Raw genomic sequence first — 21106 nt, forward strand, 5'->3', positions numbered from 1 at the left:
GGTGCAGATGCTTTGGAAAAGAGTCTGGAAGTTCCAAAATGTTAAGCACAGACCTATAGATGACCCAACTCCTAGATATACATCCAAGGGAAATGAAAACATGTGTCTACATAAAAACTTGTACGTTAATATTCATTCAGCATTATTAATAATAGCTAAAAGTGGAAATAATCAAATAATCATCGATTAATGAATAAATAGAATGTGATATACCCACAGAATGGAATAATATTTGGCAATAAAAAAGAGGAATACTGATTATATTACAATACGGATAAACACTGAAAACATGCTAAATGAAACAATCCAGTCACAAAATGCCACAAATTATATGATTTCATCTACACGAAATGTCCAGTAGAGGGAAAACTATAGAGACTGAAAGTAGATAAATGGTTGCCCAGGCTGGGAGAAGTGTGGGAAATGGAAAGTGATTGCTAATTGGTACATGATTCCTTTTTGGAGTGATGACAGTTTCCTATAACTGATTGTGGGGGTGCTTGTACAATTCTGGGAATATACTAAGAATCATTGAATTGTGTACTTTAGGTGGATGAATTGTGGTATATTAATTATATCTTGATGAAATTGTTGAGAAGGGAGAGAGAGGAAAATAGAGGTAATTTTTGTGTAGATGACAGTTGGAAGATACCACTTAAAACCAACATACCATATAATGAAAGGTTAGTAAGAAAAAAACCCTAGGGCATTATAAAAAAAAGTATTAATTCAAAGATAACCACTAGAAGAAAAAGACAAGCCTTCCTACATAATTTTTGTTAAATCAAGAAAGGACAAAATAGAGAAGAACATAATAAATATAATACAGAATTTTAAGATAAGATACTACGACAAAACTGAGACCAAAACTTAACACAATATACTGTATGCTGTTGACTCATTGAGAATGTATGATATACATGAATAATAACCAGTAGATACAATGGATGAGAAAATCCCATTTACATTAGGAAGAAGAAAAAGTAATAATAAACAAGAAATAATAAGAAATGTTCAAAAGCATAGATATAGATGTATATTAACACATACAGTAAAAAACATATAAAAATACATATTGTAAAAAACACTCCTAAAAAACAGAGGAGACTTGAACAATTTGAAAGACATTTCTTCTCCTCAAATAGGATATTTCAGCATCATCCAGATATTGATTCTCCCTAAATTAATAGAAATGTACAAAATAGCCCAAATACAGGGCGATCCCAGATGTCCATTGACTGATAAATGGATAAAGAAGATACAGTATATATATATACTATATACAGTATATAGATACAGTATATATATATATTCCATTATATACATATATACACAGTATGTATAAGAAGATATATATACTGTGTATATATGTATATAATGGAATATTACTCAGCTATCAAAAAGAATGAAATCGTGCCTTTTGCAATAGTGCGGATGGAGCTAGAGGGTATTATACTAAATAAAATAAGTCCGAGAAAGACAAATCATACATGATTTCACTCATATGCGGAATTTAAGAAACAAAACAAATGAACATAAGGGAAGGGAAGGAAAAATAAAGTAAGATGAAAATAGAGAGGGAGACAAACCATAAGAGATGCTAAACTCTAGGAAACAAACTGAGGGTTGCTGGAGGGGATGTTGGTGGGAGGATGGGATAACTGGGTGATGGGCATTAAGGAGGGGACTTGATATAATGAGCACTGAGTGTTATATGCAACTGGTGAATCACTAAATTCTACCCCTGAAACTAATACTACAGTGTATGTCAGCTGAATCGAATTTAAATAAAGAATTGAAAAGATTTTAGTGAAAAAAATACCTATGAGTTTGTATGGAGGAAAACAAGTCAATGTTAAAGTTTTTATGAAAAAATTAATATTCAAGAATACCAAGGAGAGCACTGAAAAGGAAGCACTAAGAGAGGGGACTAGTCTTATCAGACAAATAATAAAATTATACTGAAAAAATAATTAAAGCTTTTATTCTTTTATTATTACTAAGATTAAGAGATCTAAATGTAAAAATTAAAACTATACAAGTAACAGGAGGAGAACATAGGTGAGAAAACCTTCCTAACTATGACCAAAAAAGCTAAATAGAGTAATAGAAAAATAAGCTAAAAATATAGACAATTGACAAAAAGATGTAAAATTGACCAATGTAGATCTGGAAGGGATGTTTAGCTGTACTCATAAGAGAAATGCAAATTAAGGCTACAATGAGATATTATTTTTCACCCATCAGGTTTGCAAAATTTGAATGTTTGACAATATGATATGCTCCATTTACAAGACTTTGGGGAAATGGGCACTCGCATATGTGACCCGAGAGAATGCAAAATGGTGCAAACCCTGTGGAGGGAAATGCAGCAATATCTACAAAAGTCATACGCATTTGCCTTTCAACCCAGCAGTCTCACTCCTAGGAATGTAAGCTCAAGCTATGTTTCCAACGAAATGAGAGTGCACATGCACAGAGATATCCATCCCAGCATCATTTATAATGGCAAAGTATTGGAATCCCCAAGATGTCCAAGCATAGGAAATTGGTTGAATAAGCAATGATATGTACACACCATGGCATGCTATGCAGCTATAAAAAAAAAAAAGAAGATGAAAATAAGGTCGATACGAACTGATATGGAGTGATTTACAGGAGATATGTTGTTTGCTTGTCTTCATAGAAGGAAGACAATGAAACTGGTTTAAGTGGGGAGGTGGTGGGAGGCATCACGATGGGATGACACTTTTCTGTTTTGTATAGTTTTGACTTTTGGAAGCATATTTTGCATATTCATAATGTAAAGTAAATCAGAAGGGGAAACTTAAAAAAAAAAAAAAAGAACACTGAAAGCAAACAAACATATAAAATTGAATTTGACCGTCCTGAGGGAATTGTATTTCTTCAGTCTTGGGTGCAAGGTAGAGGAGAACCGCTTACAATTTCTGAACTCTTTTAAAAAAAGTTTAGGTGAGGGGTGCCTGGGTGGCTCAGTCGGCTAAGCGTCTGCCTTTGGCTCAGGTCATGATCCTAGAGTCCTGGGATGGAGTCCCACATTGGGGTCCTTACTCAGTAGGGAGCTTGCTTCTCCCTCTCCCTCTGCAGAAACCCCTGCTTGTGATCTCTCTCTCTCTCAAATAAATAAATAAAATCTTTAAAAATTTTTAGATGAAATTCAGATGACACAAAATTACCCATTTTATTTTTTTAATGAGCCATTTTAAAGTGATTATTTCATAATGTTGAGCAACTACCACTTCTACCTAGTTCCAAAACATTTTTTCGTCACCCCCCACAACAAACCTCACACCCCAAAAGTGCTTGCTCCCTCTTTCACCTTCTTACAGCCCCAGCAAGTACAAATCTGCTTTCTGCCATCCTGGATTTGCCAATTTGGAATCTTGTGTGTAAATGCAATCCTACAATACATGACTTTTGTGTCTGGCCTCTTTCACATAGCATACTGTAATCTCTGAACTCTCTTTAGTGGCTTGATTTTTTTCTTCTTTTTTTGTAGTGGCATAGCTGAAGAAGCAGTGCTGAAACTATTTTATACACATTATAAGATTGAGCAAATACATAGCCGTGTTAAGGCTGGTTTCGGATCACAGGCTTTATCTTTCCTTGTACAGCCACTGTTGCCAAAGTGGAGTGTTCGAAGTGTCTGCTCCGCGGCATTCTGTCGGTCCCACGCAGGCACAGCTCACAGGTGAGCCGGGGGTTTACTGCTGTGAGGACCCCTGCTCCCTTCTCTTGGGGTTCCCCTGACGCCATCACTTGTAGCAAACACACCCTTTCTGTGTTTTCTGGTTAGAAACTGGTTAGAAACTCTTCTGGAGTTTGTGATAACATTTCCAGGGACCGTTGATAGCCGGACCACATCTTACATTGTGTGTGTGTGTGCATGGGCGTGTGTGCACGTGCATGCGTGTGTGTGTGTGTGTGTGTGTGTGTGTTATGTTTCAGGCACCGTGTCTCCATGGTTTCTTTGAGTAAATGTGAAGGGTGAATTCACCTTACCTACCCAGATGAATGAATGTTAGTTTAAGGGTTATTAACGTCGGTGACCATTATCTCCTTTACCCCCAGGCGCAGCGGCTCCAGCTCCCCTATCACACATGAGAATGAACAGCCATCCCCTGACGTAACTGACTCGAGGTTTGCTTTTCCTTACGATTCTGGACAAAACAGGCAAGATAATCGCCTGGACGTGATGGGAAAGGGCACTTATTTATGGGGACTGCCCTGGAGAGCTGCAGGAGGTGACGACAAGGTTCCTGTGCGGGCATCGCCCTCCCCGGTCCCACGGTTGTGGAAACACAAACACGTCCACGTCCACGGGGCGGGGAGGGCTGCCGCGAGGGGCCCGAGAGGAGCCCAGCCCGTTCTTGCACCCGGGAGGAATCGCCCATCCTGGCACAGGGCCCTCTTCTTGGTCTGGGGCTGGTGGGATACAGGTGAGATGGGCCGGTGTCTAGAGAAAGAGCAGGAGGCAGGCACAGCGGGAAAGCCCCGCAGCAGGCAGCTCGCGATGAGACGCAGGAAGGGGGCGATCAGGCGACACCGAACAACGGCTCTCATCCTGGCCTTTCTCTGCGCTTACACTCGCCCTCAGTTACGGTGTGACCCTGAAGGGCCCCGGCCCGGGTTACAAGAAAGTGCAGGAATTAAACAATGGCTCAGAGGGAGCAACAGGATTTTTTCCTAGTGACTGCCCTCCCACCACCCCTGTGTGGACAAGGCAGGGACTTGACAGATGTCCCTGGTTCGGGGCAGCATTCCGTCCCAGCTGTGCACGTGGCGGGGGCAGCAGTGGGGACACGGCGTTCCCCACCTGCTCCTGATGTTCAGATGGATGACAATGTGTGTTGAGTACCGTCTGCGTGCGTGGGTGTCTGCACTCCTGTTCCTGAGGGTTATGTCACAGCCTAGGAGCCCAGGCTAATGAGGCATGGGTTTGTTGTTTTTTTTGTTTTTTGTTTTTTTCCCCTTAGTCAAGCCTTCAAGAAGAAAGAAAGAAAGTAAGCTATTAATAATACCTCCTACCCGGTTCCCTCACTCCCCTCAGACAAAGGCAAGGTACATTTTGGTGTTGCCTGACCCTTCAGTTACAAATGGAATTCCAGGACAAACAGATTATGGAGTTTAAGCAGCTTTCATTTACTGGCAAATTGCCTAGCTGATAGTTATAAATAGAACATCTCTCATTACTTATATGTTTTTTTCTTTTTCTTTTTTTTTAGGAAAAAATCTATAGAGAGATAATAAAAGAGATAGATAGATAGACTATGAGAGAATCCTATACTCAAGTCCCTGAACTAGTTAAGATACCTCAACTAATTCCTGACTTTGGAATGAAGTGCTAGCCATGGTAGGCACCTTCTTCTGGGCCTCTTCCCTCTTGGAAACCTTAATGGAAAGTGGTATCCACCCATTCACTAATTCTTTCATGCAGTCATCACCCAAGCATTTAACCGTTATCTATGCCAGTGTGTGTTACATTTGGTATTTATTGGTTTACTCAGGAACTTGTTAACAATACAAGTCCTACCACAGTCCTGTTGAATCTCCAAGGGGTAGGTTCCAGAAATTTGATTTCCAGAAAGCCTGTTTTATGTAAGTTCTAGGCATACAAAGATGAATAGAACAGTCCTTCCCCCTTACTATACTATCATATAAATGAACAGGTGAGCAGGTGCAATAAAAGGTCACCCGAGCCATGAAGGGAGTACGTATGGGAGCCCAGGAGAGTGGGGTTGTGACTTCTGTCAAGGGGAAGTCACAACTCCGTGGTTGTGTAAGCGGTGTTTTGGTGTTGGCTCTCCATCAAGTGCTCAGTCTTGTGGGGAGGATGCTCGATGCTTCCTCTCGTGTGGCAGTGTCAGATGTGGAGTGAAGGGACGCGTCTGGCCCCACACTGTCCTGCTCTAGCAGCCACACGATGGACTAGAAGGAAGAGGATATAGGGATCATCTGACAGCTCGTCCACACTCGTATTTCTGATGATTCTCTTGCAAGTTTCCTTTTGTCAGTGTGGTAGAGGACAGCACCCACAGAAAGGCAGTTGGAAAGCTCAGTGGGCTTAAAATCAGGACAGATCTGACCCTGCTACTTATTAGATGAACTTTCTACTTAGCCAGTTTTCCTCTCTGAGTCTTGTTTTTCCTGTCTGTAAAGACAGGTAGTATCTACATTATAGGGTTGTTTTGGGGGATCATATACAATACATGTAATACATAAACTTCTCAGCATCATGCCTGGTATGGGGTTAGTGCTAACAAATAGTATTTATTTTTATTAATACTAACAGTAGTGGTGGACCCCCACTTGGATGCCCAGAGGTGACTTCTTGAGCCACAAAAGTCAACCTCCGTATTGCAGTGGCTCTTACCTGTTCTGCCTCAGATCCCTGAGGCCTGGGATAGCCCCCTGGCTGCCCCACTGGCCACCAGGGCAGTGATTCCTAATCTGGAGCACCTTCTCTGTAGTTCGGGTTGACTGGCTGAAAGTCCTCAGGGTGTTTGGTTGCTCCCTCCCTGCCCCCACCCAGAGGGTTGCTCCTCTCTCCTACCCCCCCCCACCACCTGTCTCCCTTAGGCCACTGAGTCCTGAGCGCGCTTCTTAGCGCCTGCCAAGCAACCTTTTCAAATACACGAGCTGCCTCTCACCACAGAACTGACAAATCACGACGGTGCCGTGCCGGGGGAGCACTGATAAGTGCGTTTGACCTTCCGGGGCAATGCTGACATGCAAGCCTGGTTAGGAAGTATTGTCTTTGTGGATGTCTCTCTGCTTAGTGCTGTCTCATTCAGCTAGCACAGCACTATATCTTCTAGCAAAAAATAATGGTACCCACTTAGCTTTTTAAGCTCAGTTAGACTGACCCTGTGTGTCAAAGAAAGGAGGCCAAGCCCCTGGTGATAAGGGGCATGTACAAGAGGAATGAGGGAGAACTCTGCAGGTGAAGGGCTCTGGACACAGCCCGGTACTACCCAAAGCTAGGAAATGTTGTCTACTGGTCTCACAGACCTTAGTGCCTTGATAGACCTCTCTTCTCATTTTAGTAAAAGACTCCAAACCCAGGAATTAAGGAACTGACTGGCTGTTTGGGAAGCATTCAGAAAATGTGGCAAGAGGTGTCATACACAGGCTAGCAGCAGAGAACCAAGAAAGGAAAGTACTTCGGCCTGCGTTTTCACTTTCTGTCTTGCTTCTGAAATGAGACGGGAGGACAGCACCGTGTTCGCAGGGATAGGGAGATGGGCAGCGGAGGCTGTCCAGGACTCCCTCCTCAAGTTCTGTCAATAGCACCGTGAGCCCCAGACTGCCTTGGCCTTGGATTTTTGTGTCTCTCATCATTCATACTCGAAGTTCAGGGCTCCTGGTTGCTGTGCAAAAAAGAGTGTATCACCTGGCCAACTGAGCCTAGTGCCATGTTACTGCATCCTGCCAGAGAGCTGAGATTTGAGCAGGAGACTCAGAGCCGAGATTTGAGTAGAGGGTGGGAAGTGATGGGCTCAACAGAGGGAGGAAATTCTGTCTTCTCAGCTTTCTTTAGATCCTCCAGAAAAGGGCTTTTTGGCTCCTCAGAATTAAGACTAGTAGAGGAGTTCCCCCGACTGGATCAGAGATTGGGAGATGAAAGTCAAATGAGACTCTGCGAAGTGCTTTGAAAAGATACAGACTTCCTGACTATGTCCATCCAGAGATGCTGTTTCAGTCACTGTATCACTGGCGGGCTGCAGACATCATCTGGGGCCTAATGTGAGGCTCCGGGCCCTGCACTCCTCCCCAGTCCCCAGCCTGCACCCTGCCATCGGGGGAGGTGATCTGCTGGGTCTTGAACTTCCAGCTTACCGGATTCCAGAAGGCATTCTGCTTTATCAGGTCCTTCAATTAGGTAACTTTTCTGTTAATCTCTCCCATTAACAGTGCCTATCCTCCTGCGCTTACACTTAAACTGCTTGCTGATCTGGAAAGCGCAGATAACACAACTCCGGCTGGTCTGCTGGCAACTGCCGAGATCTATGGTCCGGCAATCAGCAGGCTGAGAAAAACTAGCCCTTCACCTCGCTCCAGGCTATTCCGGTCAGAGAGAACACGGAAATGATTCTTTCCTCTTTGGGCCAGCACCCCCCTCTTTAACTAAAAGACGGTGTGCATGCATCTGAGATGGGGGCAGGGAAGGAGAGGAGACTAGCTCTCCTGCCTCCACCAACACAAAATGGTTGGTGGCCGGCTAAAACTGGGCAATCATTAGGGTACGCCGCAGGCATCTCGGATCTGTGGGAACGGCGAGCCGTGCCTTGGCCAGGATGGGATGCCAGTCTTGGGTCGTGATGCCTGCTGAGCCCTTCCCAATGTGACTTTCTCAGGCGAACTCCCACTCCCGACACACCAAGTATATACTTTAGGAAGATTTCTGCAACGTGACAAAATGCAATTTAAAATCTGGGTTCTCCTTTCCTGAGCTCGGACCCAAACTTGTCTTGAAAAAGGAGAAGGCGCTGTAGGCAAAGGACTGCAGAGGCGGAAGAAAGCGCCCGGCGTGGCGGCCGTGACGACGAGCTGCCAGCAGGTGTCAGTGCGCCCTCGCTCAGTCGCGGCGCGTGGCCGCCGCCTCCAGGACCCCTCCTCAACCGCCGTGTAAGGGGGCGCGGTCCAGACACCTCCCGCCGCCGGTGTCCGGCAGACTGCTCTGCGGCTCAGGCCGCACGTGGCCTCCTCTCCCCAAAGCGGAGCTCTGGACTCAGACGGGTCCCGCTCTCCGGGGGGTCCGTCCCATTCCGCCCCAAGGGTTCGATCCGAACCCGAGCCTTCCTTTCTCATCAGGACCCCACTCGCCTCACCGCCAGGAGCCCTTGCGGGCGAGAGCGGCATGGCCCAGGACCAGGCTCTTCGGGTGCTGCTGGTACCGGTGGGTGCTGTTCCCGATTCGGGCCAGGGTCCCCCACTCTCTTTCCTCCGACCCACCTCGATGGGGGCACTCCCCGGTACCAGCTGCCCTCGGCTGGGCCGGCCCGGAGCTGCTCGGCCAATTCCCAGCAGGGGCCGCTCCCACTCCCCGGGCTCTTTAAACCCCTCGCTCCAGGTACCCGCCTCTCCAAAGAGCCCGTCCCGCCAGGGGAGCAGCGCTCCCCAAGGTCCCACGCGGGGCTAGGGCGCTAGACCCGCGGAGGGGAGGCGCAAGGGGTGGGGGAGGGTCGGTTTCCCACGTGGGGCTGACGCCTGCTGCTCGGCAACGCCGGCTTGATCCTGGGGCTATAAAACCAGTCCACCGTGAGCGCGGCGGAGCAGCAGCGGCTCCGGCTTCGGTGCAGACGCCCAGGAGCCGGCGCGCCGCCTCCCGGCCACCCCCAGCACCTTCTACCCCTAGCCCCGCGTTCCTGCCCCAACTCAAGCTGCCCTCGGACCCCGGCCGGTCCGGCTGCACTCAGCGCCCGCAGCTCGCCGGGCCAACGCCCAGGAGACCGTGTGCCTCGGCCGCGGCTCTCGGAGGGCCGATCGGCCACCTGCCCCGGCCCACCTGAGGACAGGGGCGTCTTCATGCGGCCCGCACACGGCTCACCCCGCCGCCGTCGCCGCCCCCGAGCTCCGCGCGCCGAGCCCCAGCCCCAGCTGGGCACGCAACTTTGGAAGTCCGGCGGCGCTCGGAGAGAGGCGGCAGAGTCTGCACCCTGGCCCCAGCCCGGGCCCGGCCGGCACCGCCGCGTCTGGGGGCAGCGAGAGAGTCGGTAATCGCTTCGGGGATGTGAGAAGACAGACATAGGACCCCACGCCCGCATCGGCGCCCCTCGGCTGCCTCCCGGGGTGGGGGCGGGCCCGCACACGGTAAGACCTCTTGCTTTCGCTCAGGCTCGAGAGTCAAGATAGAGCTAGATTTTAAATTTTCTGTCATCCCTCCCAAGTGATCAGGCCACCGATGATTTCTGTTCTCCCTTCTTGAGGAATAAATCTCCCTTTCCCCATCGGCTCGACCTACTCTCTCCCGCCGCTTAGAAATAAAACTTGTGCGGAGCTGGGAAGGAGAAGTCGCCCCCCACGAGCGCCAGCAGCGCGGGCCGGGCGCCGTTCGCGGGAGCCGGGTCCATGGGCTGCTAGCCGCCCCCCAGCTCGGGCCGGCGTCCCCGCGGCCCCCTCCCCATGTGAGGCGCCGCAGGGCGAGCGGGGCGCGGGAGGAAGAGGAGGACCCACGGGCGCCGGGCCGGAAGGCAGCTGGCAGCAGGCCCAGGCAAGCGGGCACCCGCGTTCATGTTCCGCCAGGAGCAGCCGCTGGCCGAGGGCAGCTTCGCCCCCATGGGCTCCCTGCAGCCGGACGCGGGCAACGCGAGCTGGAACGGGACCGAGGCTCCAGGGGGCGGCGCCCGGGCCACCCCTTACTCCCTGCAGGTGACGCTGACTCTGGTGTGCCTGGCCGGCCTGCTCATGCTGCTCACGGTGTTCGGCAACGTGCTTGTCATCATCGCGGTGTTCACAAGCCGCGCGCTGAAGGCGCCCCAGAACCTCTTCCTGGTGTCTCTGGCCTCGGCCGACATCCTGGTGGCCACGCTCGTCATCCCTTTCTCGTTGGCCAACGAGGTCATGGGCTACTGGTATTTCGGCAAGGCGTGGTGTGAGATCTACCTGGCGCTCGACGTGCTCTTCTGCACCTCGTCCATCGTGCACCTGTGCGCCATCAGCTTGGATCGCTACTGGTCCATCACGCAGGCCATCGAGTACAACCTGAAGCGCACGCCGCGCCGCATCAAGGCCATCATCATCACCGTGTGGGTCATCTCGGCCGTCATCTCCTTCCCGCCGCTCATCTCCATCGAGAAGAAGGGCGGCGGCGGCGGCCCGCAGCCGGCCGAGCCGCTCTGCGAGATCAACGACCAGAAGTGGTACGTAATCTCGTCGTGCATCGGCTCCTTCTTCGCGCCCTGCCTCATCATGATCCTGGTCTACGTGCGCATCTACCAGATCGCCAAGCGCCGCACCCGCGTGCCTCCCAGCCGCCGGGGCCCGGACGCCGCCGCCGCGCCGCCGGGGGGCGCCGAGCGCAGGCCCAACGGCCTGGGCCCGGAGCGCGGCGTGGGCCCCGTGGGCGCCGAGGCCGAGCCGCTGCCCGCCCAGCTCAACGGCGCCCCCGGGGAGCCCGCCCCGGCCGGGCCGCGCGACGCGGACGCGCTGGACCTGGAGGAGAGCTCATCGTCCGAGCACGCCGAGCGGCCCCCGGGGCCCCGCAGGTCCGAGCGCGGTCCCCGGGCCAAGGGCAAGGCCCGGGCGAGCCAGGTGAAGCCCGGGGACAGCCTGCCGCGGCGCGGGCCGGGGGCGACGGGGCTCGGGGCGTCGGCGGCGGGGCCAGGGGAGGAGCGTGGCGGGGGCGCCAAGGCGTCGCGCTGGCGCGGGCGGCAGAACCGCGAGAAACGCTTCACGTTCGTGCTGGCCGTGGTCATCGGCGTGTTCGTGGTGTGCTGGTTCCCCTTCTTCTTCACTTACACGCTCACGGCCGTGGGTTGCTCCGTGCCGCGCACGCTTTTCAAGTTCTTCTTCTGGTTCGGCTACTGCAACAGCTCGTTGAACCCGGTCATCTACACCATCTTCAACCACGATTTCCGCCGGGCCTTCAAGAAGATCCTCTGCCGGGGGGACAGGAAACGGATCGTGTGAGCGCCGGGTCCACGACCCGCGAACAGACTGGCGCCCGCTGTAGTCGGCGGGGATCAAGGGGCGCATCTATGCAGTCCCAGCACACTGAAACCCGGGTCCTGCCTACTCGGTGTTTTCCTGACCCGGCCTTGCCCTGCGGCGTCCTGTGGGCCTCTGCTCCTCCCTACTCCCCTCCCCCCAGGGAAAAGAACTGGCTGGGAGGGCCGCAGGCCCCCCAGTTGTTGTTAGGGTCCCTTGTGACTTGGAGGGATCCTCCTGGGTTCCTGGGCGTCCCCTAATCAGTATTGTTTCCTAAAGGTATTTTCACCTCCCTTGAGTCCAGCTGTCAGTGCAGATCAGAGCAAAAAAGCACTGAACGGACCCCAGAGGGTATGGTTCACGAAGGACTAAGGGATGGGGGTTACCCAGCCCTAGCTAATTGCTCTCTCTTTCCCCCCAACTCTGTTTTTAAAAAATGCTCAGGGCAGCCCAGCCCATCCTCCCATCCCTCCACTGTAAATAAACACTATTTTTGATAGTACACGCTAAGGTCCCCAGTGTCTGGGCTTGTGATGCTGTTGGAGATGCTCTGAGGCAGACACATGGTCTTCGGTTCAGGCCCGGCCCCTTTGCAATGCAAGTCACTTTCTGGTGACTGCCCCTTGGGGCTGGACCTGCTTTGAGATTCCCTGAGGGGGAAAAGTTTTCTGTCCATTTTTTTCCCCTGTGCCTAACAGCATAATTAATTGCCTTTTCCTATGTAAATATTACGAGGGACCAAGACAGAAGTAAATGAACCTTTTTGCCTTGCAGCAGCCCTGTGTATAAAGCCATTATCCTCTGATGCACCCTTCGCCCCAGTAACTCACTTTAAAAGTATCTCTTTCCTGGGTCCCTCCCTCCCTCTTTCCCACCTTCCCTCTCTCCAGGGCCACTGCTTGAGGAATATGTATGTTTCTATCTTGTATGTTTGTGCACCTACCCCTCCTTCTCTGAAAGTGCTGACTGCAAGAAATCTTTTAGCTGCTGTTTTTAGATGGAGGAGTGGAAATTATGTGGAAGAAGCAAACCTGATACAATTTGCCCAAGGTAAACAGTTCAAAAAGACAAATGAGCCTGCCAAACTGTGCAGTTCCTGCCTCGGGAGCTCTTAGGTATCAAAGTGCTGTCCTTTTCCCCCTGCTTTTCTGGTTGAGATCATGTCATTGACGAACTCCCAAAATCAAGGGAGGAGGGCGGACACCTTGTGTTCACATCGAAGTTTCTACATGTTTTAGAGACTCTTTAAGGCCTGCGCTCTTATTTCACTAAAGACAAACTAATGGCAGCACACGTTGCTAATGACAGTGGATTTTTTTTTAATAAAAAGTTTACAGATCAAATGTGAAATAAATATGAATTAAATGTTTCTGTCTGTTATCTGAGTTTCCAAAGCTTTACCACCCTGGGAACACCCGATTATATATATATATATTTTTTTTCTTCAATTAAAATTTTTAAGTTAAACAGTAGAGTACATTATAAAACACTCAACTTTGAAAGTGTGAGCAATGGCAAGGCTACCGTTTACCAAGTGTTTGTTTCTTTTTTTTTTTTTAAGATTCGTTTTAGGGCATGAGAGCGCGCATGCGTGCAATGGGGGGGAGGGGCGAAAGGAGAGGGAGAAAAGCTGAAATCCCAGGGAGTCCATCCAGAGGCAGAAGGGTTTCTGAGCCCAACTCAGGGCTCCAAGCGGAACCGGAGGAGGGGCTCCACGAAGGGCTCCCCACCCAAGTGGGAGCTCACGACCCTGCTGTCGTGACCCTGGCAGACAAGAGTCTGAAGCTTAACTGACCAAGCCACCCAGGTGCCCTTTACCAGGGGTCTCTTTGCACTGGACGCTATCGTGAGCCCATTGTAGGCTCAGCTTCATTTAATCTTGCCCTCAAGCCCTATGAGGTAGGTACTATTATTATCTCCCTTGTACAGGTGAAGATACTGAGTCTCAGAGGGCAAGTGATTTGCTCAAGGTTAACAAGTGGCGGAAAGGCATCCCACCTAACTTTGTCTGGTTCCGGGGTCTGCAGGCTGAGCCTCAGAGCCCTGCCAGAGTCATTCACACTAGCGAGTGCTCCCAGCAGGGAAGTCTCTATGCAGAGCGTGGTAGATACACAAAGTATGGGATACCGTCCAAGTGTGTAGATCTACAAAGTGTTACATGCTGCAGAGTGTCTGTGTGCCCTGAAGTGTGTATACACCTCAAAGTGTGCGTAGACCCCGAAGTGTGCAGTATACTTCAAAGTGTGCATGACTCCTTACAGTGTGAGGATCTGCAGCCTGCGGTATACAGCTAAAGGTGTGGTCTCTGCACAAAGTGTGGTGGACACACCTGCACAGAACCGTGTCTTGGTTGATGACGTGAACGGTCTCCGGCCGAAGGCATGGATCCTTCTTGTTGCGTTCCTGTAGTATCCGTTTCCGCTCTGCTGTCTAGGCAGGCTTCAGACCCTCACCCTGTGGTTCTGGTTCTGTGACTTTGAAGCTGAACATGTAGAAACTTCTGTGACTTTGAAGCTGAGGGCCTTGAGAGACCCAGAAATCCAGCCCCTCCTAGTCAGAGAGGAACTGACTTGCGCAGGGTCCTACAGCTCTGGGGACATGCTGCCTCGTTCAGTTTAGCAGCAGCTGATGGACGTGCAGTCCTGATAGAAGAGAGCCGCTCGTGCAGGAGCTGGGTTTGAGGGCAATTGAGGCACAGGCGGTGGTTTGGGGAAGACGGAACTGTAAGGCCAGCTGCCTCTAACACATGTGCAGACCGACGCTGGACATCCCCCCAGAAGCAGGTCCTCGGCTCTCCCTGGGCTGTTTCTGTCCCCTCTGGGCAGTACTATGCAGTGTCTCTTACCTTCCTCACCTTCCTTGAGTTGGGAGTGAGGGTAGGTGTGCAGAGGTGGGAGAGTGGAGAGCCTGGAAGGGGCCTGGGGGAGGGAAGACAATGGTTCTGAGAGGTCTTTGTTGGGGGGGGGGAGTTCCTGCCATCACTGGTCATCTGAGCCTGCAGACAGAAGAGTGGGCAGGCCCTTGGCTCCTCGCCCAGGGGTTTCATGAGCCATGGCCTCTGGCACCCAGGCTGGCTGCCTGGTGTGGTGCCGGGCCCTGCTTTCCCTCCCCACCCCCCACTTCCCACTCCAGGGCACCTCTCGAGCCAAAGGCAAACACTACCAGACAATAGGCCATCCTGGCAAGCCCCCAGGAACTGGGCTGTGTGTCCCAGACAAAGGAGCAGATACAAACACTGCCGCTGTTGACTCTCTCTCTTCTGTTCTGTCTGCCCGGGAGGTGTTGGCCTTGCCCTCGCCCCCAGAGGCCCTGCTGCTTGGGAAAGAGACAAGTATGAGCAGTGGTGGCACACAGTGCGGGCCTCGGGTGCGCACCCCCCTCCCCCATTCTAGCAGCAGAGAAGCCTCAGAGATGGATGGTTCTGGGGAAGGTGGGGGAGTGAGGGCTAGAGTCCAGACTTCGGGGCTGGGTTTCTGAGTTCACAGCGGTCATCCCTGCTTGCTCTACGGAGGGCTCAAGCAACAGCCTGCGGGGGCGGGGGGCTGTGCGGGGCAGGGGGGAGATTTAAGGAGAAGTGGCCCACGTGGGGATCTTTGCCTAAGGATCAGGAGATAAGATTTTCCCCACACCTTCCTGTCCGCATCTCCTCCTGAGTGTGTAGGCCAGGAGAATCTGTCTTTGCAGCTGAACCTCCTATTTTATGGAACTTTGGTTGAGGTATCAAAAGCCACTGGCTTTTGGGTGTGAAGCATGTCTTGCCAGATTTACTCCTGGGAGGCGCCTTGAGCTGGGGAGGGCTAGTGCCCTGTTTGAGCCCAGCTGCAAGCATGGCCTTCTCCCTGTAGGTCTCTGTTCAGCTCAGCTGTGCTAAAGGCCTGCAGGGGAGCATGGGAAGCACTTGGCCTTTCCCTCTCTGTGAGTCTATAACCGAATCAGAGTCAAGGGCCAGAAATGCCCGCACATGTCTTCTGCCCCCACGTGGTGCTGCTGTTCAGGGACCTGAGACCCTCATAGGCCATTGGGTGGTGTGGCATCCCGGAGTCGCTCCAGAAGCCTCCTCCTTGTGGTTCCTCTGTCCTGTGAGGGATCTCCAAAATGAATTCTATTTTGCTGTTGCATGAGGAAGTTGCCCATAAACCCAGGCCCCCCTCTGTGCCTGCTGTGTGCCAAGCACCACGCCGGGCACCTCGAGAAGGTTCTCTTCATCTGTGTATGTGCCTGCAGGGCCTGGCACTTGCCCTGCGGGAGGTAGCTGAAATTAGGGCCTGCCCTGGGCTTTGGAAGCCTCCATGCTGCGTGGGGAGACAGGAGGTGCTGGGGGAAGCCTGAGGTAGCCAACCCCGGGTGACTGTGTGGCGGGGGTGGGGGGGGGGGGGGCCAGTGGAGGTCCAGGCCCGCTGAGGGCATTGGGCATTTCTCTGGGCCATGAGTGTGCAGTGAGGGAGAGGCCACTGTGGCTGGGAGCTCAGGGGATAGGATGTAGGAGGCAGGGTGCCAGGACCTTGGCTGAGGGAGGAGGGGTAGGAAGAGAGCTCTAGTTCTAGTAGCTGAGCCCTGTGGAAGGAGTGCCAGGCACACCCAGGCACACCCAGGCCTCAGACCTCGGCTTTCATTTCTCCAACCCCATCCCTGGGGATGGCACTGTGAGCGCTTGTGCCATTTGGGTCCACCAGCAGGAAGCCTCCCTCCCCACCTCAAGTAGAGTAGCAGGACCCAGTATCCAGGCCCCTGGCCTTACCAGAGCCAGGACTCCTCATCAGGCCTAGCCCTCAGGCCTCCGCCCTGGGCCCTGCCACCCTGGGAGTCCGGGATGCAGGAGGGGACGTCTTCCTCAGCAGAGGGTGTGTCTGCGAGGGAAGACATGTGAGGTCACCAAGTACAATCACAAACACCAGGGTTTGTTTTGAAAATAGCATTGATCTCTTCGATTCCCAGAGATCCTGGGGGTTAGAGTTAAATTAAAAAAAAAAAAAAATGGAACAGAGCCTGTTGGAAGGAGTGTGGGCATTAGGAGGCCCGAGTTCTAGTCCCACTTTTGCCTTTTACTAGCTGGTGACCTTGGGCAAAGCCCTTTCTGAGCCTCCGTTAATTATGAAAATGGTTGGTCTATGTCAATGTTATTTAAACGTGTGTTACATAGAGTTTAACTTCAAAATCATTCTCAGTTTCCCACTCTCTCTCTTCCTCTCTCACATATGTACCATCTATTCTTGGTCCATCTGTCTACCTATCATCCACCACTGAGATACTGAGTGAAATGACCTTTAGCAGGAACCTTTTCTTCAGGACCTCACAGAGCCTTGGGATTCTCTGAGAGGGGATAATATGGCAGCCTGTGTTTCCCAAACTGCCTGGACTGCGGAATTTTATTTTTCATAGGGCAGCTCAGAGACTCACATTCGCTGGAACACTTGTTGGGTAATGTTGGGCTAAGAAATCTCACTGGGCCTTTCTGTTGATCCGTTTTAAGATTCTATGAAAGACTGACTCTGCTTTCTCCTTGTGTCTCTGCCTCAGGTAAGCCACTGGGCAGGGCCAGAGGTTGTCCTTGGGAATAAGTGGCTAAAAGAGTCATGAGCCTCACTGAAAATTGGGGTGGAAGTGGAAGTTCGGTGTGTTTTTCAAATGTGGGCTCTACCTTTATGTATGTGTGTACATGTGAATAAGTGTATGTGCTCACGTGTGTGAAGGGCTATGTGTACGTGTGTGAGAATGTATGTGAATGTGTATGTGTGTGCACATGTCTCTCCATGTGCAAACAGGTTCAAGATCTCTTTCTGGGGATATTTTGCTCACCAGGACCTGGGGTGGAAGCATCAGGGAAGTTGAGGGCAAATGTGTGTATCCCAGAGGAAGAGGTCACAAAGGGAATTAAAGGGGACTGCAATATTGTGTCCTTGATTCTCATCACAGTTGGCCCCTCTCCAACTTGTGATTTGGCTCCTCCTTCTCACCCCCAGGGCTGGAGTCCTCATTCCCTACCATGGTAATGGAGCTTATTAGAGCTTACTCGGAGGAGGACAGGATGATGGAATGTGGACATTTTGGAGAGGCCAATGCTGGTTCTCCAGCAGGTATTTTTTTAAGCAGCAGCTCTCCATGGAAGAGGGAATTTATGCGATTCCAGAGCGTTGAGGATGGTTTGGGAGGCCAAGCTGGACTGGACTTTAAGTCTCTCTCCACCTGTCAAGGGCAGGAACTTGGGGCCTCTCTGGAATCTGTATCTGAAAAAATCAGATGGTGCCCTAAGACGGCGAGTAAAGAGAGATTAAAAAGGGGACTATCAACAAGGTGCAGGCAAGCTGAAGGGGAGCCCACAAATGGTGGTGAAGCCCCTTGGGGGTGCACAGTGGGGGCTGTGAGCACCCTCAGCCTGAGGGAGTGAGGGGAGGGAGCTGTTACCAAAACCGTTAGAACTGCAGCTGTGGGAGGGGAGCCTGGGGGGCGCTGTGGGCAGAGGGCCCCTGCAGCCATTGCCAGACTGTGCCTGGACAGAGAATCCGTGCCTTCACTCTCAGTCCCACACTGGAGGGCTGCCCTTAGCCAGAGTGCAGTGAGCGCCGGAGAGAGTCAGGGTGAGGCAGCGGCTCCTGGGGACAGCCTTCTGGGACTTGGAACAGGACGGACAAAGGCAGAGGCTTTGGCTGGAGGGGCAGATCAGGAACAGCCAGGGTAGGACCCAATGCTCGAGAGCAGCCAGGTGCTACCACTTTGAGGGACAGACTGGAGGGAGGCCGGCGGCTTGGTTCTTTCTGTTTGTCCACGGGCCAGTTGCATGGGTCACTGGGCAGCTGTAGAAGAAAAACAGACCCTCCTTCCATCCACTCTGTGGTGGGTAATGGCAGAGTGCGCCTGCGTACAGAGACATAGACACACAGACATAAGCGGACTCAGACACACGGACCGTCCTCCCTGCCCACAGGTGAGTCAGGTGAGAGAGAGCCCAGGGAACCATGGGGTGGGCTCTTGGTCAAAGCTCTCCAGGCTCTCCTCATGCCTGTAGCTTGGTGCCAGCTTAGGAGCTGCCGGGTGGTGACCCACGAAGCTGGGGCTTGGTGAGGAGTGGTGAGGACTTGCCCGGGTCAGTGACCCCACCTGTCCCTGGGGTACGCTGGGGATTCTGGGGTTCCTTCCTTAGCACCTGTGTGTACCTCGTAGCCTTCCTTTTCAGCAGATCCTCACCTTAAAGTTTCTTTTTTATGCCTTGGCCTCAGGAGTTTTAACGAATGATGAATCCATTCATTCATTCAACAATTCTTTTTGGGAACTGTCCCCAAACTAAGATCACTGATCTTGCTCTGTGCTCAGTGCTGGGGACAGAGTGGTGAACAAGATACTGAGGGGCTTTGTCTCGCCACACACCTTTCAGAGGGAGACAGATAGTAAGTGGGCACTGTGGAGTAGTAAGCAGGATGATGGGGGGTACCGTGGGCGATGGGGACTCACTGCCAGGGGGCCTGGCCTGGGCTCAGGCACCGGGGAGGATCCTCCCAAGTGACAGCAGGATGAGAACTGAGGGTTGGGCGGGAATGGGTCTGGCAAAGACCGTGGGGGTTGGGGGGGGGAAGCCTCATCTGTTCAAGCAACTCAGCAAAGCCCACTTTGGTGGGACTGGGCGTGAAGAGCTGAAAGGCAGGTGGGGAGGGTGGGGGGCAGGGCCTGTCACACAGCCACCTGAAAGATTTGTCTTGAGGGCAATGGGGAGCCACTGCAGAGCTTTTGGGGGTGGGAGCACAATCCATCAATCATTCTGGCTGTGGCTGGAGGCTAGCTAGGTGGAGTTGAGAGTAGTAACCCAGAGCCGACCGTGACCTGGCCAGGGAGCTGACATGACCCTCAGGAAGCCAGGGCTCCTGCTGTTCCTAGAGTCACCCAAGGGCTGTCTCAGTCCCTCCCTATGCTGACCCAGTCACGGGGATTTCAGAGGTACCCTTGCCGTGAAATACTGTTACCCCCACTGCCCCCATCGTGGATTTCCATTCTTCGCGGTTCCTGGACTCAGAGCTTCCCAGTAAGGGTTCCATGCAGTCATCCCCTTGGGCAGGTAACTTGGTTGGCCTTGGCGCTATGTAGGTCCAACCTGGCCTGACACACTTCCATCTCCCAGCCTCGGTGGTTGTGTCTACCACAGGCCAGGGAGGAACCCAAGCAGGCTGAGCTGCCGAAGACTGGGGGGGCCACGCAGGGGCGGATGAGGGTTTGCAAGCGCTCAGCATCCCAGAGCTCCTGCTCGGAGCCGAGAGATACCTGATAAGCCCCAACATGGGGACTCTCCCTGCTCACTGCTGTGCCAGGCCTGTCCAGGCCCCTCAGCGAGAAAAGCCTTCTGCTTGCCAGGAGTTTGGGGAGCCTGGGACTTGACGCGCCTGTCTGCTCTGCCTGCCCCTGGAGCTCCGAGCAGCCGGCTCACGGTTCCTGGGGGGGTCTGTTTCTGTCATTCTCCACTTGTTTGTTGGCTTGAAACCCAATTCTTACACTTTCAACATTTGCTTGCTTGAGAGGGATCCGCCTCTCTGAGGCATTCCCGGAGGGTCCCAGGTCTTGGAGGGAATGGCTGGTGTTCCTGAGAAGGGCGTTTTAAAGGTAAGACACTGGGGTTAGAAAGATGGGATTCCCATCCTGGTTCTGTCCCTTGGCTTTGATTGTAACCTCGAGCAGGTGACCAAGCCTGTTTCCTCACTATGACTTGGTCATAGTTCCTAGTGTTTTGGTGGGTTCCCCAGGGCAGTGCTCGGCAGAGGACAGGAACTTTTCCACCCCAGACTGAGAGCTGGAGGCTGGGGTCTGCTCATGGAGCTGCTCCGGGCTGGGCCAGGGTGGGCTGGCCAGTTGGGGGTGGCCAACAGCATGCCCGTAGAGCCAGTGTTTCGGGGTGATCTGTGACCCGTGACAGGGATGTGACCTCTTAGACTCTTGGCTTTCTCGTTTCCAGCCCGATGAAAGAAAGACCTTGTGTTCTTCAGTAGAGTGAGAAAGTGGGAGCAGATGAACACTGAGGCCTGTGTAAGACCCATGATGACCACAGTGGTCTCCAGAGCAGCAGCCCCGAAAATCAAGGTCTCCTGGCACCCAGGATCCTGCTCTTTGCTGCCTTGTTTCCCGCAGGTGGGTTTTACGGTCTCCTGATCCCAGCTCTCTCGTTTCTTCCTCCATAACCGCCCAAGCTGTCCTGCACGGGGAACACCACACACAGTCTTCCCCAGCTGCCTCAGGAAATCACACCCAAACTGCAAAGCCAAGCTACACCGCAGTACTTTTTAATTTTAATGGAGGAAAGGAGCCGAGGTTTGGCATTAATTTTCCCAGGGCTTAGAACATGGGTCTGACTCCCTGCCAATTTCCCTCGCTGTCCCCGAAGGCTGCCAATGCCCAAACGGGACTGCCCCGCTCATCCCCTGGAGCTCTGCGGGAGGGTCTGCTCGCCGCCGCTCTTCTT

The 21106-nt window shown here is 52.3% G+C and overlaps 1 protein-coding gene across 1 annotated transcript; it reads left to right on the plus strand.

Moving 5' to 3' along the window:
- The first annotated feature begins 10197 nt into the window (after nucleotides 1–10197).
- On the plus strand, nucleotides 10198–13008 carry LOC111144907 (adrenoceptor alpha 2A). The gene has a single exon (XM_022499504.1). The coding sequence runs from the start codon at nucleotides 10255–10257 to the stop codon at nucleotides 11650–11652; it is 1398 nt and encodes a 465-aa protein (XP_022355212.1). The 5' UTR covers nucleotides 10198–10254; the 3' UTR covers nucleotides 11653–13008.
- The last annotated feature ends 8098 nt before the right edge of the window (nucleotides 13009–21106 follow it).

This window comes from Enhydra lutris, unplaced genomic scaffold (assembly GCF_002288905.1).
Source record: "Enhydra lutris kenyoni isolate GAN:26980312 unplaced genomic scaffold, ASM228890v2 scaffoldscaffold12, whole genome shotgun sequence".
In the NCBI taxonomy this organism is placed as follows: Eukaryota; Metazoa; Chordata; class Mammalia; order Carnivora; family Mustelidae; genus Enhydra; species Enhydra lutris.